At 50.6% G+C, this 27,917-nt stretch overlaps 1 protein-coding gene across 2 annotated transcripts; it reads right to left on the minus strand.

The window, feature by feature from the left end:
• On the minus strand, positions 1-27,917 carry RGS8 (regulator of G protein signaling 8). 2 transcript variants are annotated; one of them, XM_031435637.2, is made up of 7 exons: positions 27,807-27,917; positions 27,390-27,462; positions 25,319-25,447; positions 22,772-22,873; positions 21,795-21,859; positions 6,245-6,411; positions 1-5,046 (listed from the first exon to the last, which is right to left on the minus strand). In XM_031435637.2, the coding sequence occupies exons 3-7, from the start codon at positions 25,342-25,344 to the stop codon at positions 4,864-4,866; spliced, it is 543 nt and encodes a 180-aa protein (XP_031291497.1). In that variant the 5' UTR covers positions 25,345-25,447; positions 27,390-27,462; positions 27,807-27,917; the 3' UTR covers positions 1-4,863. The 2 variants fall into 2 exon arrangements, with proteins under 2 accessions (XP_031291497.1, XP_064334132.1); XM_064478062.1 differs by lacking the exon at positions 27,807-27,917 and adding an exon at positions 27,587-27,786.

The following is a 27,917-nucleotide window of genomic DNA, read 5'->3' on the forward strand; positions in this document are numbered from 1 at the left end:
GTTCAGGTTCTGTTTATTGTGTTCTCACAGCCGTGTTTATAGTAGAGGTGAATGACATGATGGCACTTTGCACGCTAATGAAACAACTCAATGAGGACTCCGTGAGCCAAGCGGTTTCTATGGCAGATGAGCTGCTACAATCTGTCGTGCGAGCCGCGTGACTCAGCTCGTGCTGTCCTGCCTGGGGCGCACCCCAGCCCAGCCGCCTTTCTGTACCAGGCAGAGGGGAGGGAGAAGAGGGGCAGGAGGGGGGAAGAATCAAGAAGGGAACAGTTCACGGAGAGGACCCAGATCCCGCACCTGGGAACCCAGCGGCCCATCCTGCCGTCTCTCATCCTGGTCCACAGCATCTCGTGAATCCTGAGAGGTCACGGGGGACAGGAAGACATCTCTGCTCTCGGCTCCTTCCTTCACGGTCCCACGCCCCGTAGCCCAGGCTCTCCACACCAGGCGATGACCTGGCCATCTCTTTTGCTTCTAAAATGGAGGATGCAGACTCAGAGAGGACTGGCATGTGGCAGACTGAAGGATAGCCTCGGGTGCAGTCATGATTCCTCTGCCTTGCTCGGAAGTGGGCACCGACGGGGTCAGGGGAGCTCTGGGTGCCCTTGTGGATGGGAGACTGTCCTGCCTCTGAACATGCCACACCTCACCTTTCCCTTCTGGTTTATGGAGAAGCAGGTGCCACGTGAGCGGCTTCACTCTTTCCCCCTTGCTCCTTCCTCTTCAGTCTTCCCCATTCCCAGCCTCCCCCCAGCTCTCAGCACGAGTCCATGCCTTTCCCTCACGGTCCAGGGCCTGGAGAACCTGGACACCCAGCCCGGCCGAGGACAGGCGCCCGGGACCTGTGCCCAGAGGCTGGGCCGGCAGCCTGGGCAGAAAGCCGTTTCGCAGCTTTGCTTCATCCAGAGCAGCAGGTTCTGGGGGGAGCACCGGAGAGTGAGGTCAGCTAGGAACTTTACAGCTGCCCGTCTGGCCTGAGACCAGAGAGGGAACGGTGAGGGTGTAGGGCAGGAACCCAAACCCCGTGGTGGCCTTGGAAAAGAAAGCCTCAAAGAGCTTGACAATCCGAGGGTCTGACACCCTCTACTGAGAAATCTGGGACTTGTTGTGTTACCGCTGTTGTTACAACCTCACCCTCTTCACCCGTTCCCTGAGTCCAACCACCATGTCGCAGGGCCTTGGGGACAGAGACACAGCCTGACACGAAACAACCAGGCACAGGAGTGCAAGAGAACAGACGGACAGGGAAGCAGCCTGGCAGGTGAGCTGGGAGGCTGCACTGTGACTTGGGAGGCACGGAAAACCCCAAGGGCCCCTCGGGCCCCCGGCGCTGGCCCGCCTGCTGCCTGACACCGCACGGAGCTGGGGCAGAAGCAAGTTCCTCCCGGATGAGCAAGGCAGACGGAGAAGGCGTAGAGCAGCCACCCTAAGAGTCCAGTTCAGGGCCGGCCGGTTCCCGGTTACCGTGCTTGCCGGCGCCCGGGCGCACGCCGGCCCTCCCGCCTCACGGCTGGGCCTCGCCCTCGGCTGGGCTCCTCCTCACGCCTCAGGCCCAGCCGCCCAGCCTCGTCTGCACAGTGGAATCACCTGTGGGGCTGATGCCTCGGGTTCCATGCCCAAGTTGTTCTGGGGCGGGATCTGGACACCTGGGGTTTTTTAATTCCCCAGGTGAACCACCAAGGTGAACGCGTCTCTCTTAGACCACTGTCTTGGACCATCTTTTTTTCAAAGTAGGGTCCACAAGCCACCACGCACCTGGTAATTTATTAAAAATGCAGATTTCTGGGCCCTTCCCCAGATTGCTTGGATCGGCATCTCTAGGTGTGGAAACCTGGGAATTAGCACTTGTCACAGGCTTGCCGGGTGACCCCTGCACACCTTCAAGTTTAATGATACACGTCGCTCAGGGATCCTTCCTCACCCCAGAGCTGCCCAGGGCCGTGAATGGTTGTCGTTGACTGTTCTGTTTGGTTCGCCAAGGGCAACAGGAAATCTCACACCAGCCCCCAAGAAGGTTAACACTCAAGCGGGGCCACAAGGCCACTCAGCGATGGAGAGCAGTCCTGAAAGCCACAGCTCCATCCAGCCTGCTGCCCTGGCGTGCCTTGGGCTTTCAAAGGTCCCAGGCACAGAGCGAGCCTCGAGCCCAGGAGGCAGTCCGCAGCACAGGCCCGGCGTGAGGAGCAAAGGAAGACGTGAAACAGAGGAAGCGGCACCCGTGGGCGCCCACCTAGCGCGGCAGAGGAGGTCTGGGGGGCGAGGGGCTGGGGCGCAGTGGGACTGGGAGATGCAGATGGTCAGGGATGAGGTATGCTTGGATATTGCTCTAGATGTTGTAAACATTTCTCCTTGTTTCATCACAGACCAAAATCTGGGTGGGCATGACCAAAGTGCCTGAATGCAGCATCAGAGCAGAGCGCTCCGTGCCTCTTGTGGGAAGCAGGTCATAAAGGGTGTGAGGAAAGCTCAGCCCATGGGAAGATCATCTCTGTGGTGTATGAGTCTAGTGCTCATAACTGTCTCTCTCACACACACACACACACGCACACACTCACTCTCCACAGGAGTACCATACACATAGCTATCACGTTTCTCTACGCACGAACGCACACCCACAACACACTCACTTAGCGGCAAGTTTTGGAATACCCAGGCTTGGTCCTTCTCACCTCCCCATCGTGGGAAGGCATCACCAGGCGCCATGACCCCACCATCAGCAGCCTGCATCCCACCAAGAGCTGGCAAGAGCTCTTGGCCCCACATGAGGCCACCGCCCAGCGCTCTTGTTCAGACTTTCCTCCTGGGAACAGTGGAAGTGGCGAAAAGGCCCCTCTTAGCACGTTTCCTGTTTCCATAACTCTGTGCTCTTCCAATTTATCTGCACCTCATATCCGACAGTACAGTTGGCAGCAGATGCACATTTCATATGTAAACAACGTTTAAAATACCCTGTTTGAGATTTTGATCATTAAATTAATTCTGGCAGCTTAAGCTAAGGATGGTTTTCCACCAGTGGGGGCAGGGGAACACTACCTGATCTAACTAGGAACACCCACGTGCGGCCTCAGAGTTCGTGAACGGGGAATTCCCAGCTGTCCCCGGGAGGCCCGTGTGCTCACACAGATGTTCACACTCACAGCTGCACGGCAGGGCAGTGGACCCTAACAGCCAGGGGGACTCAAGAGCCTTCTGGGCCTTGTCTAGCTGTAGCCAAGGAAGGAAGAGATTCGTGAAGTTACTGGACAAGTATGCAAACACAGGAACACCTGCACATCTAAAAAGGCAGCGAGAGGAGAACGCTCCAGCCCGGTTCTCAACCACCTGCATGCCAGAGCTCACACCTAATCGCGTGCTGTTTCACTCAGTCCAGCTGGAAGTGTTGTAGCTCTGCCGTGGATCCAAACCCAATGGCTGTGAGTGGCCCCAACAGCACGCCCTCCGCGATGCAGGCCACTCTTCTAGGCTCCTCCTCCACATTCGGGTCTCTCTGCTGAGGACTCGTCTCCTTGGCTCTGCAGTCTTGGGCCAAAGTCAGCTTCTCCCTGGGCAGCTGGAGTAGGTTTCCTGTCTGGCTCATCCTCCAAGGAAGAGTTTCCTGATGTTTTTCCAAGAGCATCCCCAGGGTAGCACGAAGCCATTTTCCGAAGGTCTCCACAACCAGATGTTCACATTGGTCTTAGCCTCACCTCCTGTTCCATGTTCAATCTCCGAAAGTCAGAGGTCAGGAAGGAAGCCGCCGAAAAGCCAAGGTGGCCCTCACGAGCGGGACCTTTCTGAGAACGCACGCTCCCCGGAAGCAAGCTGGAAAGGAGTGATGGCCTAAGTTCCCACTCTCCCCATCATGATTGCATGGCCTGCATGGGGGGCGAGGGGGAGAGTCAGGGGAAGTGGGAGGCACCGTGGAGCTGTCCATGCTCCTCTGGTTACGGGAGTTCACCTCCCTTTACCACGCTGTCTGTCATTCTAAGGGATCCGTGATGTGGGATGCGCAGGGAGGCGACAGCAAGGAACACATTAAGCAACAGAGGGTTCTATGTGCCCCACTGCACGGAGGTCTACCAGTGCTGCACTCCATGCTTATTCCGCTTCCGGAACACTTCTTGGCAGGATTGAGGAAGATCTGCAAGCTTTCTTAGTAGCAGCTCCACATCAGACGTCAGGAAGGACAGCTCCCGAGGCCCTTTCTGGAATTGCAAGGGTAGGGGAGTCTTGTGAGTTTCCTAGGCTGAGATGGGCAGTGATCGCAGCTTTTCACACTGGTCCTGCGGAAATGGAAAAAACAGCCGACTCCATGGAGTCCGCCCCTCCTCTCAGAGGCCACCTGTCAGTGACAGTGCGAGAAACCCTGGATGCCCCAGAGACCTCTCTCCTAAACTGTGAGGTCCCAGCACCTGGGACTGGCCATGACATGGTGACAGCAAATCACAGATGTGAGACAGAGTCTTCTAGCTTTTCCTCACTGGGGTGTGGGACAAGTTAGAGAGTCGGGAATCCTAACGGAGGAGGGGGCGGGGCTGGTGGAAACTGCATTTGCATTATTTACACATTAGCCCAGCACAGCAGCTCTGCCTTCTCAGTGGACATGATCCAAGGCATTATGGCGGGCGTGTGGCCGACCCAGAGAAGGGTGACAGCGACAAGGTGCTACCACTAACCGAAACACAAACGTGGGTAATGGAATAAAGTCCGAGTTCCGGTGGCTGCATCATACTTCGGAAGGGCCCTTCATCCCCGACTCACTCCCAGCCTCCCAACCTAAGTGCCTCTGCTTTTGAACACCTATGACATTTCACATTAGACTATGGTCTTGGCAGCAAGGGGAGGGAAAGCCGGCGATCTCCAAGAGTCCCCGTCTGAGGTCTAACTGAGCCTCCTCTGGTTTTGGGACAGCAAATCCAAGTACATTTTGGACCTCAGGAACCGGGGGTACGAGTCCTTCTCCATGAGACTGTGCACTTTCCCCTGGGCCTGGTCGAAGCACGTCAGGGATGGCTCCTGCATGTTCTTCCTCGTGGCTTCTCGGGTCTGGAAGTCTATGTTTACCTGGAGACACAAACAGAGAGCATGGTCACAGGCCCGCAAGGCCCAGGGTACCTGGAAGATAGTCCTATATGATAATTAATGACAGCATCTTAAATACGTATTCATGCTTTTCAAACTGCTTTCATGAAGTTCATCCCTTTTGACCCCGGGAAGAATCCTGTGAGGTCTGAAGACCAGATATTCTTTGTCCCAGTTTATAGATGAGGATACTGAACTCAAAAGATACCAAAAAGCTGGTCTAATGCAATGTGGAAAGTCAGTAGAGCAAACCCTCAAATTACTTAACTCCTAGTCCAGGGATCTGCACGGTGTCAGGCAAAGAGTTAAACCAGAGGCAAGCACTGATGTGGATTCCCTAACACGAGCCTGCCCTTTCGTCCTTTCTTAACTACGAAGGAAACCAGTGCCCTGGGGAGAAAGACTACGTTTAGAACGTACGTTTCTGCTCCAATCAGCTTTATAAGGAGCCTGCAGCAATCTGGCCACTAGCTGAAGACCTCCTGTGTCCCAAGTCAAAACCCAGTTGAAGAGTTCTAGGTACAAAATGCATCTTAACTCGGAGACAGCAACTATTTTTCTCCTATAAGACCCTCCCAGGTAAAACTGTTTTGTAACTCAGAAAACTCAGAATAACAGTACGTAGAAATTCATATTATTATTATAAGTAATTATAATAAATTATCATAAAACCCTATGAATGACTGTAATTAGTCATTAACAAGCAGTGACAAACAGTGAACTGGTACTTTATCCCTAATACTCAGAGTAGTCTTAAAAGCTAGGTAATATTATACCCTTTTACATTATGTACCCAAATGTGATTCAGAGAGACTAGGTGACTTGACCAAGGTCACACAGCGAGTAAGCGGTGAGCTGATGTGGGAACAGGATTCCAAAGCACATGCTCGTCCCATCAAGCCACGCCGCCTTCCACTAGGGACACTAACGTGGGTTCAGTGGCATCTAGTCTGCAGAGTCCCTACAGAGACAGTTCCTGCTGGCCCCTGTTTACCTGAAAGGCAGCTAACGGAGCTCCTTTTTCTGGAACCCCTGGGCTCTGCACCTTAAAAGCGATCCCTTTGTATCAAGAGTCAACAGAGCAGTGAGGTTCAGAAGAAAGTCCCCATCAAATGTGGCACAAACCCCCAGAGGGGACTGACACGAGCCCAGGAGAGACGAGTGACAAGACTCAACACACCTCCCTCGGAGCCTGCACATCCACGAACTCCTCAAAGATCCTGTGCGCCTTGGAGACTAGCTTTGCGGTCGACCTGGTCTTCTTGAACTCCTCACAGGCCAGCCAGAACTCCAGGTTCTCCTCGCTGAACTCCGTCTTCAGGAAGGCACGGAATGCAGCCACCCCATCTGTGGATGCGGAGGGAAGTGGAAAGGATGAGAAATAATAGGAAAAGGTTCAGCTCAAGAACTGCAGAAGAAAGAACGAGAGGCAGTCATGATGCGACAGCGGCCCCGACTGCCCACCCCCCACTGCTGCTCCTGCACATCCTTTGAAGCCTGCATTCTCTTACACGCCCAGGTCCCCTCAGAGACAAGCCATGCTTCTCATTCGAGGATCGGGGGATATTACGGGGAAATGTTTAGGAAGCCAGCACAGCAATGACTATGGGAAGGTCCGGTCACTTCTATTCAGCCCTCAGTGGTCACGACCTGTCCCCTAATACAGACTTGGCTGTCCCCTGGGTCCCTTGGTGAGCTTGCATTTCTAATTAGGCCAAAGTAATATATGTAATCCACTCCCCGCCCCAATCCAAGTCAGCCAACCTGAAAAAACAATCTGTCACAAGACAAACTGGCGGGGGAGGCAAATGCCTCAGGGCAAGTCCCTCACTATTAGCAGAAAAATGTCGAAGTAAACACCCCACTGGAATACAGTCTGTAATGTCATCCTATTACACGGACTGGTTCCCCTTTAAAAAGAAACTTTGGGGGCCCTGTATTTTAATGATTTATTCCATGGATCCTTTATTTTCAAAAGATCTTGCCTGTCTGGGGGAGGGTATAGATCAGTAGTAGCTAAGCATGCACGAGGTCCTGGGTTCAATCCCCAGTACCTCCACTGAAATAAATAAATAAACCTAATTACCTCCTCCACCAAAATAAATAAATAAATAAATAAATATCCTGCCTATCAAAGTATATGCTTTAATTAAGATTAATTATAACTTTTCTACCAAATGATTTAACAATTAATATATCCTTTCATTTTTCTTAAACAATGTCTCGCATATTGCCAAACAGAGCTTCCAATTGGAGTAAGATGAGCAGGGTTACCACACAGATTTGGAAAGCGAAATGACATTCATTGATAACCTAGGCATTCAGCTGGCGTTTTTATTTTAAAATAATTTTTACAAATTGTCTTAACCCTTAACGCACACTCCCCAAGTCAAATGAGAGCTTTAGTTTCCTACCAACTGTCCTCGGGGGAAGGGCAGATACAGACTAAAATAAAGGGCTGCACTGGTTACAAATAACTCTGGCTATGATGTCTTATTCCTCTTCCAAAATTGACTGGAAGGACTATATGTTAAAAGTTCTTAATTCTGGGTGATGGGATCCCCTGAGCATCTGAGGTCCATTCACACGCACCAGGACCGTGCTCTGTTCGGCATCATTCTGTGAACTGGTGGCGCCGTGGGGGTGACATATTCAAATATTTGTTTTTAATTTTCTGAAACGTTTTTATTTCTCCTAATTAAATAGTCATTGTTTGTCTTTCAAAATAGATGTTTTAATGTGCACACTAGAACGCTAGCCATAAAAGCCAAGACTTCTAACTGTAGGAGTCAGGAACTTGAGAGAGAAAAGGGTTTTGGTGGAACTTCCTAAAGCTAAACTTTAAATCACAAAGACATCTAAGTTTGGAGGCCTGAGCTTAAATAAAGGGTTTTAACAAAAATAGAGGTGGTCATGAAATTTATCAGCCCAGCCAGGACATTTCTGAGTGAAGGGGGCGCCTTCTGTTAATCACACCGGGACAATGAACATAAACCATGACCATCACGGGCACCTTGATTGTAAGACAAGCAGTCTGGAGAAAGCAGAGTGTGAGGCAAGGTTGTTTCCTGCCAGGCAGGATGGAAACAAAATTGTTCTCGTGCCAGGCAGGGGAGGAGGATGGGGAGGGTAGCATCGTTTGGATGCACATGAGGGGTCCTCTCAGGGCCCCGTGCACCCTCCACTTGACACTGGGTTCCAAACCCTGAGAGGAGGGAGCAGAAATCTGAGAAAAATTGAGAACCAAAGTGAGCATGAAACGGTGGCGTGGCAATGATTAGGCAGAGAGATGGTCTGAGAATCATTCAATTCAATAATTAAAAAAAAAAAAAAAAAACTCCTCATGTACCAAGTACTGTGCAAAGTCTATCCCTGTCTGCAAAATCCTTTACGGATGCTCCTTCCACTGCACCATGTCTCCTCCGGGTTCTCACAGAGAAGATCCAGATGTTTCCGCGGGATCCAGAACGAGCAGGGTCTGAGCGCTGGCACGCCTGCCAGGGGGTGGCCGCCGCGGCAGGAGTGACAGGCAGAGGAGGGAGGGAAGCCACCTGCCACCGCGGAAGCCTCTGAGGATACCCAGTGCCGGGAGAGCCAAGGGGGTGCTGCGGCAGCATAGCGGCCTCAGAGCAGGGACCAGCCCACATGTGACGAGAGCCAGGGACACTCTCGGCAGACATGGGGAGCGCTGCGGTCAGGGTGTGGGAAGGAAAAGGTCGGGGGGGCCCCTAAAACACTGCGTTTATCTAAAGGAGCAAAGGTGGAGTGACTTGAAAGAGTCACTCAGGGGAGCCTGTTGTTTTAAAACCAGAAAAAACTAAATTCTTTGAATCGGAAAGTTTACGTTTGTCGTTTGTGTTAAATTTTGTTTTGCTTTCTTTTTTTCCCATTTATTTATTTATTTCTACATTTTTTTTCTCCTTTTTCAGTTTTATTAAGTAGAAGTGTTGCAATTTGACTCCTATACACATGACATTGCATGGAAATACACATATACGGTACTTTTGTTAGTTTACATATATGTACCAATTATTGTTTCTAAGGACAGATTAGATCTTTTAGCTTTTTAAACTTACATAGTTATCAAAGGAATAAAGCCATCTACGGAATAAGAATCAACAGAAAGCGGGAATCCAGTCATAAAGGACAGTCAGATGTGCTTACACATACTCAAGAAATCAAAACGATAATTAGTTCTTTCATGTCCTTCTTATTATCGTTGTTACTTTTTAGAAAAAAAAACTGAATTCCTTGAGTGGGAGAGTTTAAGTTTGTCATTTGTGTTAGATTTTGTTTTGCTTTTCATCGAACAAAAATGCGTGCTTGTGAGCATGCTGAATCTAGTTATAGGCAGAGAAAACGACCTCTCTGCCCTCCTCAGTGGCATTGGTGAAGGTCGTCCTGCTAAGGGAATTGGCCTCACGCTGCCCCAGGGACAGACACGCTCTCCTTGCGTCAGGTCTCGGCTTTCCTGGGTCTCTGTGTGGATGAAAAGAGGTATCACCTGCAAAGGGCTCTCAGGAACGCTGCTTGACTGCTTCCCGTTTTTCAGATGAGGAAACTGAGGCTTAGAGAAGTGGCTTGACTGAGCTCACACAAGTAACAATATGCAGCATTGAAAAACATAAGATCTGCTAAATACCCATCCGGCAGAGCAGTAATGCCATCTCCATTCATTTATTCATTCTTTCACCAGTTATGTGACCCAGGCATTCCGCTAGGTGCCTGTGCACAAAAAATGGGCACAATGAGATTCTCACAGAACTCGTGGTACAAGAGTAATTTGAGCCAAGATAGCATAAATTATGGTAATTACGGTAGAGATGATACGGGAGATGATGGAGAAGGCGGAGGATGCTGTGAAAGTCCCCAGGAGGGGCGAGATGATGGGGAAGGCGGAGGGTGCTGTGAAAGTCCCCAGGAAGGGCACCGGAGCCAGTCCTGAGGAGGAGAGGGAAACCGTGCAGGAGGAAGAAGCTTCCAGGCTGAGCTATGAAGTTGAGGAGAAGGAAGCTCAGTGAAAGGAGGAAGGGGAAGTAGGAGGAGAGAGTGGCAGGAAGGAGGAACCACACAAGCGAAGGCTTATAATTAAGAAAGGTGATTTAAGTAAGCAGAAATGGTTTGGTAAGACCAGGGTTTAATAATATAATGATAATAATGCTAAAAATTATTGAGCCCACTTATAGGATGGACATACACCAACAGCCAGAGAGAGAAGGATGCCACGGCACCACCAGAGGCCAGGGACGTGGACATTTCATGGAGGAAGTGGCCGGTGTGCCCAGGGCTACCCAGAGGTCAAGCCGGAGGGGGTCCGAGGGGTGGCTGGCGGTCATTAGACTCAGTGACCCGATTCAGCGACCGCTGGCAGGAACAGTTTTGGTGGTGTGAGGAGGGCCCTAGCCACCCTGTGGTGAGAACCGGTGAGGAGTGAGAGGGGAGGAAGTTAAAACAATGGGTTCGGGTGTCTATGGGGGAGTAGAGAGATCAGACAGCACAGCTGGGAGGAGGCAGAAAGTCAGGAGAGAGCACATGTGGGGTGTGTGTGTGTGTGTGTGTGTTGTGGGTTTTTGGTAAGATCGTATGTTTAAATATCAATCTGGTCAGAAAAAACTTGTTGAGCAGGAGGATTTAAAGTTAACAGAAAGAAAGAGCTTAGCTGAACAAATGTTGCCTCTAGGAAGGTAGAAGATATAAACCTGAAAACCGCGGTTATGACGGAGAGAAGGAGGGAAAGGCTGCATGTGGGTGCAGGGGAGGGAAGGTGCTCCTAGATGGCGTTAGCTGGAGAACGCAGCGGGAACTAGGGACTGAAGGGCTTTGTTTTTTTTAATTTGCTTAGCATTTGGGGAGGGGCGTTTTCTTTGTTTGCTACGTGCCATGCTTTTCGCTGGTGATTTTACAGACGCCAGCTCCATTTATTCCCACAGCAGCACTGCTCCACAGGTAGCATGCGTGACACCCTCTCGTTTTCCACTGGCGGCAACTAAAACTTACAGAAGTCAGGTCAATTTCCCAGTGACACACTGGGAAGAAGAGCCAGGTTTCCCTCCCGTCCATATGACACCAGAGCAAGGTCTTTCTAGATGTGTGTGTGTGTGTGTTTTAAGATTTAAAAGCATTTAATGACATAGCATCTATTTAACAGATAAGGCAGAAGTTGAGAGGTTCAGGTCGTCCGACTGAGCGTACGAGTGACCCCCTCTGCAGTTCCCAGGTGTGTCCCAGGCGTGTCTGCCTGTGTTTGCAGGCAGAAGGAAAAGAGCGAGGGAAGGGAGCAATGAAAGGGGCAAAAGAATGGAACCTGGCAAAGGGCAAATTCTAGAGAAGGAGAGGGATCACGGAGAAGGGGAAGAACTTGACTTCCTTAACGTCAAAAGTAGAGAAAGAGAGAGCGGGGCGGGTGAAGATGGAGAGAAATGGTCAGGGAGGGACATATCTGAGCCGCGTCAAGGTGAGCAGCCTGGATCTTCTTTATTCATTTGGGGTGAAGTCCCTGCAGGGCCTGCCTCCACCTGCTAGGTTTTGGAGCTACAGTGGAAACAAACCAGACAAAGGCATCACCTCACAGAACTCGCAAGCCAGCCCAGTGTAACAGACATCAAGCAATTATTTAAAACAACGAAATAATTACAAGCGCAGTGTGTGCTGCAGCAAGGACACCTGAGAGTGGAAAGAGCTACTTTGGAAAAAATGAATAGGAACCTGGGAGGAAACAGGCAAACAACTGCGAAGACCTAGATTTCAGTTCCTGGGGAGGGTTACGAGGCACCAGGCAGCGAGCAAGGGCGTTGAGTTTGGGGGCGTGCCCGTCATTCACAGACAGGACCACCAGTTCCAGGCTGGCAAACGGGACCTGGAGAAAGGCAGGAACCAAGTAGTTGGGACATTAAAAAAAAAAAAAGAGGAAGATGCTAAGCAGGAGGTTAAAAAAAAAAAGCTGACGTTAGGGGGGAACTTTTTAAATAGCCACGGCAAAGAAGTTTTGAGTCTGGCACCACATCAAATGTTTCGTGAACAAATGGCATTTGCTCCTCAGAGCAAATCTATAGCGTAGATTCTGCAGTTTTTACCATTTCACAGTAGAGGAAAATGAAGCTTAGAGAACTTAAATAACTTGGTGAAGGTCACACGGTTAGCAGGTGCAAGGACGCCGAACTGCAGAGCCAGCACTCCTACGTGAGATGGGCATCCAGTCCGCAGCCCTGCACCACGATGGGGCCCAGGGGATGCCCGCGCCAGTGACGGCTGAAGGGTTGGGGAGGCTGTGCCACCGCAGCGCAAGACAAGGAGGCCTCGAGCAACACCACGGAGATGACGACATTTCCAGGAATGATGGCAATGGAGGAGGTGGGGAGAAAATGAAAAAGTCACTGCGGGAGGCGGAGGAGTAGGAGAACGGGCTTGGCCGGCAGAAGCCAACTGAATGACACGGAAGGCAGCTCACACTGACTCCGTAGGGGTGGGGATTTGGAGGAAAATGTGTGGTGACCTGATACTCAGATTGCGACTGTCTGGCCGCACCGCTGAGGCAGCCTGCCGACCCTGCCCATCCCGCCTGGGGCGGCAGGACCACTGTCTCAGCCAGAAGCACCAGTTCTGATCCGAGTTGGGCCCATAATTAGCACATTCAACTTCGCCAAGTCTCAGCACCCGCGTCTGTAAAGTGAGGGTGGCGGATCCCACGGACCCTCCCAGCAGGGGGAGCGCTCTTGGCCCTCATCGCAACTTCCACGTCCCTGCATCACACTCAGCTCTCAGCTAACGGTTTTCCATCCTCCTCATCCTCATCGTCGCCAACATCAAGGACTTACCCCAGGCCACGTTCTGGGGTAAGTAATCCTTACACCAACCCCGCTATCAAGGCAGAGGGGCTGGAGTCAGACAGCCTGGTTCTGAATCCAGTGTGTCCTTGGAAAAACACCTGAGCATCTCAGAGCCCAAGTCTTCTCACTTTGGAGCGTTTAAGTGAAATGTCCGTGGACACTTGGCCAGTAAGGATGGGAAGGTGGATTTACACCTGCGTGACTTCAGAGCCCACCTGGCCTGCCTCTCCTCCGGTGACCATTGGCGGGCCCCACATTATCACCCCCTCCAAAGGACGGATGGACAGTAACCCCAAATCAGACAGTATGCTGAAAGTATACCACAGCAGGGCCAATTTGGCTCACAGAGCTGGAGAGTCTCCCCTGGGACCACACCTGCCATCACCTCCTCTGTGGTGACAACAGAGGCCACCAGATACCACCTGCAACCTGGAATCTGTCTAAACTCTCTTCTTTCCCGTGGCGCTGACACCTGCCTTAAGGGTCCCTCCCGGGATGCAGGGTGCCTTACGGAGCAGCAGGTACATTTGCCCACTGTGACTGGGGCACACAGTAACAGAGTACAGCTGAGTGACCTTTTAAAGAAGTATCCTCTTTCGGGCAGCCTTGACCCAAGATGTATTTGCCTGCATTTCCAGGGCAGGCTTCAGAGGGGAGGGGGGCCAAAGCACTTGAAATCTGGCAGGAGTTTGAGGGAAGAGCTTGAGATGGGGAAGAAGGAGAGACAGGCCTGGGAGGGTCTGGACCTGAGAAGCAACATTGCGGCAAAAATGCCCTGGAAAGCTCACAGAGCCCCGCACAGACCTCCGAGATCACAGCCTTCCTCCTCCACTCGCCCTCCCCTCTCAGCCCCGGCCTCTCCCCATCCTTTCATGTTCCTAGGGCTGGCTCTGAGCAAGGCAGGGTGGAGGGTGTCTGTGCAAAGAGAAACTTCACCCCGGAACATTGGAAGTGAGATGGGGGTGGAAGACGCCCCCACCGTGGCTGCAGGAGCCCCTCCCCTTCTCCAGAGCAGATGGCCACAGCCGGCTTCTGTGCTCGGACTGCTTGTCTCCCACCTGGCCCACCTTTCCTGCCCCTGCGACCTAGCAAAGGAGCTGTATGCGACTAGAGCCAGTGGCATTTCATCTTCCCATCTACCTCCTTCCCTCCCTCCTCTGTCACCTCCCACCTCCTCCCAGCGAGCCTTTTGTCTGGTCCTTTCCCTGACTCCTCAGCATCTTCCCCTGCCCTCCTCCCTTTCCTTCTGTCCTCTGTCCCTTTTTGCTCCTCCTTCCATCTTTCTCCTTCTCTCCACCCGGACCCTCTCCTTCCCTTCTGCTTGTCCGTAAACTGCAGTTGGTTCAAACGTAGGATGCCAGAGCATCTCCGAAAGGCTCATCGGCATCTCCTGGCATCTCTCAGAGTGACCTGCTTTGTCAGCCACGATTCCCCAGCCTGGGAACCCCTCCCCACAACCCCAAGCACCCATCCCCCCACCCCCACCCTCCATGTTCCCTCCCCAATACCCCGAGAACTAGAGTCCCCCGTCCACCACCCCCAAAGACTCCAGGCAGCTGGAAAGAGTGACTTCTCTCTGATCCTTAAAGCTGCTCTGCCTGGGATTGCATCCTGGCTCTGACACACACTAGCTAAGTGTGACCTTGAACAAGACGCTTAACCTCTCTGTGCCTCAGTTCTCTCCTCTGTGCAATGTAGATCCTAACAGCACCTGCCCCCTGGGGCCGTGGGGATGATGTGAGCTCATACATGTAAACAGCATGCAGAGTCTACCCCGAGACAGCGACTGCTCCACATGTGTTGGTGACCATCGTTCCTGTGCTGCACTGGCCTAAGGAATCGTCAGAGCGCAGCATGCCTCATACCAAAAAACGATGCTGGTGACTTAGGTAATGGGTGAGAAACAGATCAGGAAAGTGAGAGAGAAACAGGAGGATCGGCCTTTTTTTTAAATTTCATTTTTATTTCACTTTGGTCTTCTTTGTACGATCTTCTAAGAAGTCAAGACTTTAAGGACATCAGACATTTTTGAGATTAGTGTCTATCTGGTCACAGGAAAGGAAAGGCTTGTGTCCAGAATTCCTGGAACACGGGACAGAATCCTGGCATCCTCTCGAGCACTCACAGAGTCTCCAAGAACACACCCGTGGCCGCACACGCTGCCTGCTGCCGGCTTCCTCCCGCTGGTTCTTTGATGCAGGGTGCTTACATAAGAAAAGAAACTGGGTCACTATGAATGAGCCGTGCAGCCAGTGCAGCAGGGAGGGTGGCTTAGGTAACAGTTCAAGGTCCAGGAGCCCTGATTTAGCCGGCATTGTGCGTGGACTTGAGCCTAGCTCAGCTCCCAGGCTTGGAAAAATACAAGATCACAAGACTGATTTTTTTTTTTTGCCTTTCTATTTGCTAAAGTGTAGTCCCAAAGACCAGAGTCCACTTGCATCCCTGATCAACTGGGGAAAAAAATAAGCTGGTGAATGGGTCCAAGGTCAGACAGGAAAGAGGAGAGGAAATTACATTTATAAAATCCAGGACACATATGCTAATGGTGAAATAAAAACCTCTCTGACTCAGAACCAACCTCATAATTTGAAATTTGTGATGAGAATAGGACCAGGATCAAAGCCTTTCTTTCATATTATCTACAAAAATGAAGGTTTTTAAGCAAATAACTGGGGCTAAGAAGATTTAAGTAGGAAGATTGTTTAGAGAACAAACTATTTCCAGTCACTGACATTTATTGGCAAGCAATTAGTATGCTAATTATACTTCAGTCCTATGATTAACGTAATTTTCTTCAGTGATCTCCACCTTGTTAGTGCGTGTATAGCGAGAGGATAGATTGTGATAGTAGCAGGATTCGGCTGCTGGAATCCTTGAGTCAGAAAGGACACGGGAGAGCCTGCGAGCAAGCCCTACACTGGACACAGGAAACAGTGAAGCCCTGAGGTTTCACGGTTTCTTGTCTCCAGGACGTGGACACGGAAGAGGAAGGAGAACCTGGGTCTTACAACTCCTTTTCCAATGTTCCCTCCTATTTTGTCAAGGAGAAGCTGAGTCAAGCAACAGAAAAAAAAAAAGATGGTAGAGTCTGTACCTGCAACTATGGTAGGAAATTGGCAAAGGGTTTTTTTTCTTAATTAAAGGGTGACAGAGGAGATGTGCCGCCAAGAGTGCAGAAGTTTAGCGCTCACAATAGTGTGTAAGTTTAGATGCCCTTAAAGCAAGAGAAGTATGGCAAGACCCCACGTACACCCGTCCACAGGCTGAAAGACTTTAAAAAGTAAGCATTTAGGAAGGTTTGTCCAGTTGGTTTGATGTAACAGTACTGCATGGAGTCTCAAAGAGGGAACATAACCAGATTCACCGACCAGGCTTTAAAAACTGCCTCCACGGACAAATTCTCTCACGTGCACTGAAGGGAAATTGGGATGATATGAGGAAGGGATGCCAAAACCGCCTGTGGCAAAGGGGTTTGAATTTGAATCAGGCTCCTGGCTGGTGCTAACATGACCCCCATCCTAGCCACAGTGTTCAACCTCGGGCTGCCCGTGGAATCTCGGCTCTGATGCTGACACTAGCACATGGAGGTCATGAAACGCATGTGTCCTCAATGAATTTAATGTTGCGTTATAACAGCAATAATAAGACCTTTTATGGAGCCCCCCACCCCGTGTATAAGTCATCACACCTCGCATTTCACACCTGTAATCACATTTCATTCTCACCACAACTCTGCGAGCTAAGTCTCACCATTCCCCTTCTACAGATGAGGGAAGTGAGGTTTGTAGAGGTGACACAATTTACCCAAGTTCACAGCCGGTGGGCAACAGAACGGGTGTCCAATTGCTTTCATTCAAACCTTTGTCAGCAGCTTTTAACGGTTACCTGATATCATCCAGGCACCTCCTTCTCTAAAAGGCTAAATGCACATTCCTGGGTGCAAATAAGGATGGCGCTGTAGAGAGGACGGCAAGGAGGGAGAGAGGTTTCTCTTCCACCCATCTCTGGTTTGCATATCTCTTTTTTAATATCCTTTGCGGGGAGAGGGAGGTAATTAGGTATTTATTTATTTACTTACTTACTTATTTAATGGAGGCACTGGGAATTGAACCCAGGACTTTGTGCATGCTAAGCATGCACTCTACCACTGAGCTATACCCCCCACCCCCAGATATCTCTTTCCAACCCTCATCCTCACTTTATCCAGAGAGCACACCTGCCATGTTTGTTTATTTCCTGTTAACGCCCTCCACACGTGGGGTCTGCGAGGCACAGACAACGCCCCGTGAAAGGGACACATTGCCTGAGGACGTGTGAGAACTTTAGCACAGTCCTAAGTGTGTTTCTTGAAGAGCACAGACCGCCTGCCCCACCGAGGTGCTCCAGGCTCATAGTTCACCTTACTTGTGCCTCAGAGCAGTGTTTCTCAAGGTTCCGTGGGCTTAATAAACACTACTGGGGGGCTTGAGAGAAAGCAGATTGCTGGTCCCCACCCCCAGAGAGTCTGACCCAGCAGGTATGAAATGGGACCTGAGAAATTTCATTTCTCACAAGCTCCCTGCAGCTGAGGTGCCGCCTGCCTCGGCTTCCATTTTCAGTAACACGGTTCCAGAACCTCTGGCCTTGGAGAGGCATGTGGGAAGGAAGGGCTGTGTGACAAGTGGAAATCTGATTATTAAACTGCACATCCTAGAGCTCAAGACCATTTAGATGGGCAAGTAAGGGGTTTCATGAGCTGATAATGTAGTGTTTGTTTGTTTGGGGTTTTCTGCTGGGTTGCTGTGTGACCAGGTCAGGTCATTCTGTTTTTCTATATCTCAATCATTATCCCAAAGGGGTAATTAGTTTTAAAAACGAAAAGCTTCTTTATTGGTCTCCTTCGCTCAGAGATGAATACCAAGTCTGCAGATGTAAAAGAGCTTTCCGGGGTGCTGTTCCACACACAAACCCAGCCTTCCTGGGCCTGGTGGGGCAGGTCAGAGTGGACCCTCCACGCTCTGCGAACAATGAAACATGGCCAGGGACCTCTGGCTGCCCAAGGTGAGGCTCTGTCATCCAGGTGGGGAGCAGGCTGCAGGAAGTGAGAAGGGGGAAGGAATTCTGTCTACACCTTCACTTTAAAACTGTTATGAATCCAACTTTTATGTCAGGGGAAAAAAAAAAACAAAGGAAGGAGGGAGAGATGGAGGGAGGGAGAGAGGATTGATTCAGAATTAAGGACTGAATGTCCCACTAAAAGCTGGACAAATAACAAGCATATGCCTGGACCTCATGAGGAATCAAAGCAGAAGACAGACAATTCTGTACTCCCCAGCAACCTGTCAGAGAAGATTTCCCACAAGCTGGGAGCCTTCATTCTCCTGGATGTGAACTGCAGGGGCGTGCGCGCGCACACACACGCACACACACAGCTTCGGGGGCAGATTGTGTATACAAAGTACAGACACCAAGTCTAATTGTCACTGGATGAACAGGAAAAAGACACCAAATTAACGCACGTTAGAAATCCTCCCCTGTCTAATGAAGCCATCAGCAATTGCAATTTCATTTTTCATTTGTTCGTTAACAAACAAACAAAACAAAACAGAGCACTTAGCCAGTGGTTCTCTCCCAGCCCTCCGCAGGTGCTTCGCCAGCTCTGTACTGCGCTTCTTGTAAGCAAAGGTAATTGGAAATAAACGGCTCCAAATATCTGCCTCCCAGATTTTTTTATTCTAAAGTTTAAAAAATGGCCACGTGGCTTTTCCCCCCTGAGATTTGAACCCGAGAGATGCTCCTCGCACAGGGGACCCTGCCAAGGAGAGGGGAAGGCTTCATAACACAGGTGCCTTAGCCCCTCATCGGGCTGTGCAAACCACGTCAGCTCTAAAGCAGTTTTACATAACCCTGCAGGCAGTGCTGACTCAAACCCCCTGCCGTAGGGGACTAGTTCTTGAGGCTCCTCGGTGGTTGCTACAGACAGCATCCTGGAACAACAGGGCAGAACTAGATCCGGCCCCCTTGGGTCCAGACCCTTCACTGCAGAGATGAGAAAACAGATTTTTCCAAGAGACTGAAGGATTCCGTCAAGACTGCCCAGCTATTCAACAGCAGAGATGGGTCAAAACCGAGAGGTCTGACTACCAAGCAGTGTTCTTAATTGTGCAGAAGTATGTTCCCAGATTAAATGAAACTGTGCTCTAAACCAAAAGCATCCCTTCTGCTCCGGATCGGTGAGGACTTCTAACACTGACAAGGTGGAATTTCAGAGGAGCGCTGAGTGTCAGCATTCTATTTGAAATCTTGAGGCCCCAGATCTCAGTCAGCATGCTGCCTTGTTTCCTGCGTTATTTGTATGCGTGTCTGTTTTCTCAGAAGGCTGCATCCTTGACCAGGGAAGGGCTGCCCTGCGCATCTTGGCGCCTGTCTCTTATCAGCTGCTTAGCACAGATGCTGTACGTCATGAACACTAAGTACACTCTTTTTAGAGTGAATGAGTGCCCTAAACACTCAGGCAGAGCAGGATGGCAGGGATGCTCTGCAGACTGAGAATGGGAACAAAAATAATTCTCTGAATTTTCTGAAATAGGAAACTCAGGGAAGACAGCTGCCTAGGTGTGGAGAATTAGCAGGAAGTGGGTTCGAGACTAACGCACGCTCTTCTGGGGCCCAGTGATTCAGCGATTCTCCTTTCTTTGCTTTTGAGGACAATAAGTTGTCTTACTTGAAAGCCCTGCACACCTCTGATCAACTACTGTCCCTCCTAAGGGACCAGCACACACATAATCCCTTTGGAAAAGCTAAATCAGCCCAAATTGAGTCACAATACTAACCCAAATTAATTAGACTTTTAGAAAGTTGTCAACACCCTTCGAGGTGAGCTCGGCTCTGACCCCTCGACAGCTTCCCAGGGAGAAAGTGTTCAAGGTCTAAAACCTTGAAATTCTGCCAGAGGCCCTTGAATAAAAACCTCTTGCTTTTCAAAGACATTCACACTGTTGGCTTTTTATTTCTGTACAAAACAGAAATAAAAACAGAATATCAGACTCCAAGAAGGATCACAGAACTTCAAAGTTCAAACAGCCTATTTCTGTAGTGAGTTTTTTGTTTTTTATTTTTTTTTAACAAAGAAGCAATTTGGTGTCAGCTTGTAACCCCTTAGTGGGAATCCCTGTCTCAGAAAATTGTTATTGCACTCCTGGAAACCCAAAGCATCCCTGACAGAAGCAGAACCTAGTGTCTTTAGCTCTTAAAGTCACTGAATCAAATGCAATTAAGCCTCTTAAATCTCCCGGTCTTGCCCCCGCAGCAATCCAAACACGTCCAAGCCTCCATCCACTAACTTTACCACCATAAACTCTGCTAATAAAGACCTCATATTAATAACTGGCAGCAAAATTTGCAACCTTATTCTCAAGGCACATTTACTTTTCATTTGCGGTATAAAAGCATCGTCTAAAAGCATTCCACCAAATTCTCACAAAACCCCTTCGCATAGAGAACCCCAAATCATCTAAGGTGTCCTCTCATGAGGAGTGTCATTCCCGGGTGACAGGTGGCACACAGGTGCTTCCACCTTCATTTCAGAACGAGGAAACAGCCTCAGGGACTTAAACTGAGTCAGTCAGAGGCCGAAATAGAAACCAAACTTTGAGATGACCTTGAATCAAATCCAGCCAGAAAAGAAGGCGTACATTGATAGTGACACTTGTTTAGCCAAACATGACTCCAGAAAATAAGCCAGAATCACCTCACAAAAAAACAAGCATTACCGTCAAAGCCTAAGGGTTGTACACACGCCGTTACCTTGGCAAAGTCATCGCAGAGGCTTGCTGCTTGAGGGTGCAGCCATGTGTTAGATACACTGTATCTCGCCTGCTTTATTTTCCTTCCTAAGAGTGATCCACGGAACACTAAAATGACTATTTGTCTCACAAAATTACTTGCTGCAACATGTGCTTGTTCTTGAATGCTGCATTTCATTTCAAAGTCTACTCAAACGCACTTGGCAATCAGCATTAGGATCGGGGGCATAGTCAGAGAGAACTGCTCATGCAGATGAAAGCAAAATTACTTCTAAAGACGTTTTCTGAAGACTGGGGGGCTCCATCAGGGCCATGAACCTGCTGGTACCCGAGCTGGGTCAAAATCAAGAACACAAGTGTGAGTGCCAGCCGGTGCCCTTCACTTCATTGGACAAAATTATGTCCGCCAATTAAGTGGCGACAATGTCCCAAACTAAAAGCAGCCCTTCTGCTCCCAGATCAATCAGGACTCCTATCACCGACAAGATGAATTGACGGGGGGCACTGAATGTCCATGTGAAGCCGTCCCTTCTCTTCACAAGGCCCTTCTCCGTTCCTCACCCCTCCTCTCTCCCTCCCAAACGAAAGGCGTACGAGACGAGGAGAGGGGAAAGTGGAGGCAGGAGCGTGCTAATAAGCCCTGCACCCAGTCAGAAGCTGAGGGGTGTGATACGGCTGGGGGAGTCCAACCCCAAAATAAAGAGCGACGAGAAAACTCAAAACTCGGCCAACTCAAACCAGTAGCAACACGCACAGGCTCTCCAGTGACTTGGGGAAGGCATTTAATTTTATAAAACAAGGTCTGGAGGGAGTCTAGACTCTCTTTTCCATCGAGCCCATCACTCCAACTCCCTAAGCCCGATTCTTCTTGCTAAAGTTGCTGAGAACATGAAGGGACCACACTTTCAACCCAGAAAACAGGAAATAAGGGCTCTCTTCCCACTGCGTTTAAATTATGTTTTCTTATCTATCCGCCCCCCGGACGGGAGGTTCTGTGAGGGCAGAGACGGGAGCTGTCTGGGACGCTGGGCACAGTCCCTGGACCATGACGGGTACTCGGTGCATCTTTTGCACAACGGATGATTTTGCCGAGACAAGATGAAACTGGAATTCTACTCACACTTATGGGAGAGAAGCACGTCAAAGGAATCGGCCCACCGTGTAGCTTCTTCTGTGGACAGTCTCCTAGGAAAGAAGCAACATCTGTCTTGACTATTTCTGAAATGACCTCTTCTCCTTCAGCCACCACTGAGATTTGCTCAGGAAAACAAATCAAAACCACGGAGGGCAAATGAAAGACCGTACCTGGATTCCTGCAATTCTGTCTCTGTACATGTACACGTTCTTAAGTAATTGATGGAAAAAAAAAATCTCAGGATTGGAATTCTGTAAATTCAGTGTGTTGGTTTTCAGTCTCAAAAGCAAAGCTAAGAAAGGGCATCATTTGAAGATGTCACTGTAAACCAACTAGACCTCTATTAAATTAGTTAATTAGCTAATTCATTAATTTAAATGTCAAGATGACAATGGAAACTAGATTTGGAGTCAGAAGAGTCAGGCGGAGCTCCCAACTCTACCTCTCACTGTCATCTCAGTTTCCTCGCCTCTGTAATGGGAATAATGACCCCCATCACAACTCCCTGGGAGGGGGGCGTGGCGGGGAACGAGGTGCCATCTGCGACGTCATTTAACACAGTGCCTGCACAGTGTAGGCACTGAATCCATACTATCTGAACCTAAGCAGATTTTTCGAGTAGATTTGAGTATGTGTTTCCAAACTGAGAAGCTCAGATTGACAACTAAGTAGAACGAAGAAGGATCGTTCACTGCAGCTGTATGAGACTGGCGCATGACGTGGTTTTCTTAGGAGAAAAAGGAGGATCCTATTCCGAAATCATTAAGCCATGCACTCGGAAAAGGAAAATAACGCTCTTCCACTCATGTCCAGAGGTATAAAATAAGCTGCCAATAGGAAGGAATTTATTGTTACTCAGCTCCTCTGTTCAGCCATCTGCCAGAGAGGAAGAGGTTCCATAGTCCCTCGGTGGGCACCCCACGGTGGGCACCCCGGGAGCGCTGCGTGGCCGCATTACTCACTTTAGAGCACGGTTGGGCTTGTCGGGGAGAATAGCTGTGAAATCACTGCACGAGTCTGACTTGTGAGACAGGCATCCCAGTCGAGTCCTCATCCCTTTGTTCCTGCAACAAGCACAAGGGCGGAAGAACACGGACCGTCGTGCTGGTGACTGTCAGCCCATCAGAGGCCCCTGGGCTGCTGTGGCAGGAGCCAGCGCTGCCCCCTCCCGTCCTTCCCCAGGCGGCCCCTGAAGATTTCCTGAACAGGAGGAGAAACACCTAGAGGATGGGGGAGCCACTCGCTCCCTGTCTTGACTACCAGAATAGTAATAGGTTCCCTGCCCCTAGAGGCGTCATGCTTTTTAAAGCTGACATGCAAGTTGATGGTAAGTCAATGAAGGTCGTTAGCTTGGAAGAATTTCTAAATTACGATTCTCTGTGGGGAAAGAAAATACAGGGATGACAAAACAACAATCCACATTTTGCCCTCCCACTAGGAGGGCAAAGTGGCAGCAGAAGCAGCCGTCAGCCCCGATCGCAGAGCCCCGGTGGTACCCACGACACGGGGAGCAGAGGGACGCGTGCACGATACAGGGGCGCATGTCAGAGAATCTCAGAGCACAGACAAAGTGTGGGGCTTACAGGCAGGTCAAGTCTGCCCCCGGTTCTTCACCCCCATCCCACAAACCTGGGGACATACAAGAATGGCTACAGGCCAGTGAGGACTGATAACTGCGGGGGGCAGAAGAGCAATGGGCACAACCAGCCATTAAGAGCCAGGCTGCCCTTGGTCAGCTTTTTCACTTACTCAACTAAGCTCTCGCTCATATTTTGGCTTAACTCAATCAACATATTTCAAATTTTAACATGCTTCCTTAAATTTCTCATATTGTTTATTCTCCTAAGGACCAGGCACTATTTGGGGCAGATCCAATGAGAAATTATGCTAATGTCTTTTCCTGACTTTCACTACCACCCTGCTTTTACCTTAAACCAAAGACTGGAAAACCACAGTCCTGCAAGATGCCTGTTAGTGTAAATAAAGTTTTATTGGAACACAGCACCCCCGCTTGTTTATATATTGTCTAAAGCTGCTTTCAAGCCCAAGGGCAGAGTTGGGTGGTTGCAACGCAGATCGTATGGCCCATGAAATAAAAAATATTTACTCCCTGGCTCTCGATAGAATAAGTTTACTGACCCCTGACCTTTAACCATGGCAACTGTTGGGATGGAGGGCAAAGGTAAGAGGGGGGGATTGGGGATAATCAGGACGTAAGAGTGACTTATAAAAGGGGGCTGCCATGTGCACACTGGTAACAAAGGGCCATAGAAATAGTCTTAGAAGATGTCATTCTCCTTGTTGGAAGGAAGTCTTCCAACCTGGCTTTCCCTTCCTCGTTTTCACAAATCCTGGTCCCGTGCAGAGATGTCAGAGGTCACCCAATCCCATCTCTTTTCTTTCACTTCAAATGGGTTTTCATCCCTGACCGTGGTAATTGTTCACAGAAACTTTATCCAGCAAACGTCTACAGGGATGGTATGGTCTGGTGGGGATGGACAGCACTTGTATTCCACGGCCCATCTCCGGGGAGACTTTTAAGGCCGGAATCCCCAAGTTCCCAGAAATATTCCCTCTCCTGCAGGAAAGCAGGCCTGGACGTCCTGGGCTCCCCTCTCTCATCTCAGCCAGGCATATCGTGAAGGCATCAATTTCCTGGCTTTTCAAAACAGTGGCTATGGCCGTTCTCTCTCCCTCAACAATGAGCATCTTATGTCCACGCCGTCTGACAAATCATAGGGTGCCCCAGCAGCGGGCCTTGCGGGCAGCTGATTAGGGACCCTTGAGTCATCACATTCCATGAACTCAAGTGCAGGTCCTGCTCAGGCTGCAGCACGGGCCAGAACCCACAGAACCCTCTCAGTGAGTCGGCTCATTCCTCGGTGCCTTAGAAACATCAATCATTGAACAGTCAGGTCGATGCCCCCAAAGAGCAATTAAGAGGATTTCAAAACATAGCAAATCCACGCACGCCATCTAACAAGGTTTGGCAGGGGCCAGTGCAAAGGGTGCTACTTGTTACCAAGACAACGATGAGTCTCTCAAATAGTTTGCAAACTATTCTTTGGGGCAAAATAGTTCTAATTTTCCATCTTGTCTAGCTGAGACTTAACTTTTCAGTTAGGTCTGAAATAACAGCAGGAGTAAGTCAAAGGTTAAGATTACTTTGAGAAAAAAAAAAAAAAACCGAAACTGGGCTTGCCTTCATCTTTCTTCTCTGTCCCAGTAACTCACAGAGACCTCTATGTGGTTCAGCACAAGCTCATGCACAGCCCCACCCCGTAAGTCCCGCCAGTGGATGGGAGGGCTTGGTGCCAACGAAGGCTCTGTTTGCAAGGCCCCAACTTTGCAGGAAGCACCCAGGGGAGTTCAGCGCAGTCTACCCGGGAGGCCTGGGGGCCGGACCCATAGGATTAGAAGGCGTGGGACAGGCTCAAACAGCAGGAGAGACGGGAAGGTGGAGAAGGAGGAAAGGGGCAGGGGCGAGAAGACAGGGTGGCGCCCGTTACCTGCGTGGCATCAGCAAAGCCGCCATACAGGCTCCTGCTTATGGTTAACCCGCTGGCTGGTGTGCAGGGACGTCAGGGCGGGGGATGAGACTGCGGGGCACAGGGATCTACCCCTTCACGTCCTCTCACCTAAAATCAAAGAATCTGCCGTAAGAGGGGGCCTCCCTCTCCCCTCTGACGGCACTACAAGTCCTCGCAGATGGCTCTCTGCCAACGGAGTATCTCCCCACACACCCCCCATCCCCACGAACATCTTCTTGTCCCGGGCGAGGGTGACCAACCAGGGATGGGCCAGGACCAGCTGCTGGGTGGGTTTGCGCTGCTGCCTGTGGGTCAGGAGTTCCTGCTTCCCCCGAGCACTGGCCATCGACAGGAAAGCGGGACACAGGCCCCCGGGAGGTGGGCATGGGTGTGGGAAACCAAAAATGACCGTTCTCTGCATCTTCCTGGAGGGGGGCCCAAGTGACCAGCCAGCCCTGGAGGGGGGGTGGAGGAGGGGTCAGCACTTGCTCCAGAATCGTCTGATTGGCTGCTGGTCTGCTTCCCACCTCCCGCCAAGGGAACCTGTCCCAGAGGTGGGAGTGCAGAGCCTCAGGAGGGCGTGAGCGGGAGGAAGGCTGGAAAAACTCCAAGGGAGGCCTGTCAGGCACTGTCACCACTGAGGCTCGCGCCTTGGCGGGGATCACAGGCACAGGCTGAAGAAATGAATATGCAAGTCACTCTCCCTGCCCACGTGGAGGCTGCCCGGCCCGCCTGTCACAGCCTGGGAGCCGGCCTGCTCCTGACCTGCAGCGGGAAGGGCATCAGGGAAAGGGGGTCTGGAGGTGGAGGGCGGATTGCCTGATAAGCTCTTTCTCTCCTAAGGGTCCCATTCTCAGGGCTTCCAACCTTTTGTTCCCAAAGACAGGAACCAATAGGAAGACACATGTGAAGAGTGCAGCCTATCCACAAAGGGTTCCCCTGGGGGAACCCTGACACCAAACACAGAATCCATTTTAAAGGAAAGCTAATTTAGATAGATAAGGCCCCAACGCGATGTACGCTGGGTAAATTATTTCGATATTACCTGGAACCTTCCACGAATACTTTTTAAAATACCTTTGCTAGTAATACTATAATTAATCAAATTTAAAAGATTGCTTTGTTACCACCAGCAAAAAAATTAGTTAGACTTTGTGTAAAGGCTCATCTCCAGGAGACTGAGCAAAGACTGTGCGCAGTGTAAGCAAGGAACTTGCCTTAATCTTTGTCCTAACAGTGCATACACCTGCTTGCCCAGAAGTCAGAAAATCGGAGCCCTTTACAGCTGCAAGGGGCTCTAGAAACCATTATCTGGGGCCCCTTAGCCTCATTTTCTCTCGCTTGCGGGGTACAGCCCCAGGGGAAGGGGATGCCCATGCCAGGGGCCTTCATTACCTGGGCGCTGAGCAGAACCAGGGACCGCCACCCACACGCACAGCAGGCAAGGTCATCTAGGGTGGTGATCACCTGGCCTCCTGTCCCTGCCTTGTCACTCTTCCCATCCCACTGTCGGTCCACACCGCCTTCCGGAAGCTGCTTAGATGCCTGTCTCTCTCTCCTCCAAATCCAGCGCTGACCACCACTGCCCCTCAGCCCCTCCACCACCTCCTCCATTAGCTCAGTCTTGGAGTTGATTCAATACGAATCTGCAGGATACTCTGACCCCACCTTTCTCCCAGCACCTAGGGGCTCTTAGCCCAATTGGCGCTTGACTTCCGCAGGACAGAGTTTGGGTTACCCAGAGACCAGGGGGGTCAAGGGTATGAGGGCACCATAACACATGGGCCCTAATAAGTGGACATCAAGTTGCAGGTGACTCTGGGGCAGACAGGATAGGACACATTGGAAAGAGAGGATACTCAAGGAAAAAAAAAAAACAAGGTTAAAAGCAAAGAACAAAGATTTATAAAGAGGGGAAGAGACACTAGGAGCCTCAGCGGGAAGAAAGCAATCAATATGCATGGTGAGGCAGGTTAATTAAATATGGATAATGCAATCAGCCCACACGGGCACCCCGGAGAGGAAAGAGAAAAGCCAAAGCAATACTCACCGTCTTTGACCAGTCCTCATGGCCTGCGGGGCTTTGCCAGCGGGACGGTCAGAGAGGCTGCAGGGAAGGAGCGCTGGGGAAAGAGTAGATCTTTCTCTTAGCAGTCCTTGCGGGTGAAGGGCATGTGTGCATGAACACACAGGCACACTCGTGAGCGCACACACACACACATCCACACGCATGCATGCACAACACACCTCCCACCACTCGAGCCGGGCAGCGAGCGGCCCCGCTGAAAGCTCTTCTCTCTGCTTGTCACATCCAGTAAATACTGAAGCAGCCTACACCCAGCGGGCGGCGGCTCAGCTCCCGGGCACGGTCTGCACGCCCATCCTCATTGGCAGGATGCAGGAGGTGCCCCTGAGCAGAGCTTGCCTGGCGCTCCTCCTGCACCGTCCTCTTCGCAGCCTCACTAACCTGCTTCCCGGCTCCTCTGGCCGCAGCTCAGGGAGAGGTCCTCACAGCCCAGAGCTGCCTCCCTCGGCACCCAGAGGCTGCCCAGGGGGCAGGGAAGCCAGAGGTATTAAC

Source organism: Camelus dromedarius, chromosome 23, assembly GCF_036321535.1.
Source record: "Camelus dromedarius isolate mCamDro1 chromosome 23, mCamDro1.pat, whole genome shotgun sequence".
NCBI classification, from domain to species: Eukaryota; Metazoa; Chordata; class Mammalia; order Artiodactyla; family Camelidae; genus Camelus; species Camelus dromedarius.

Coding starts and splice junctions, on each gene's coding strand:
- RGS8 (XM_031435637.2), bottom strand. CDS start 25,344: ATGGCGGCTTTGCTGATGCCACGCAG. Junction 21,860..22,771: donor AAGCCCAACCGTGCTCTAAA/GTGAGTAATGCG, acceptor CTTCTTTCCTAG/GAGACTGTCCACAGAAGAAG. Junction 6,412..21,794: donor CGTGCTTCTCTCCCATAAGT/GTGAGTAGAATT, acceptor CCGCATCCACAG/ATGGGGTGGCTGCATTCCGT.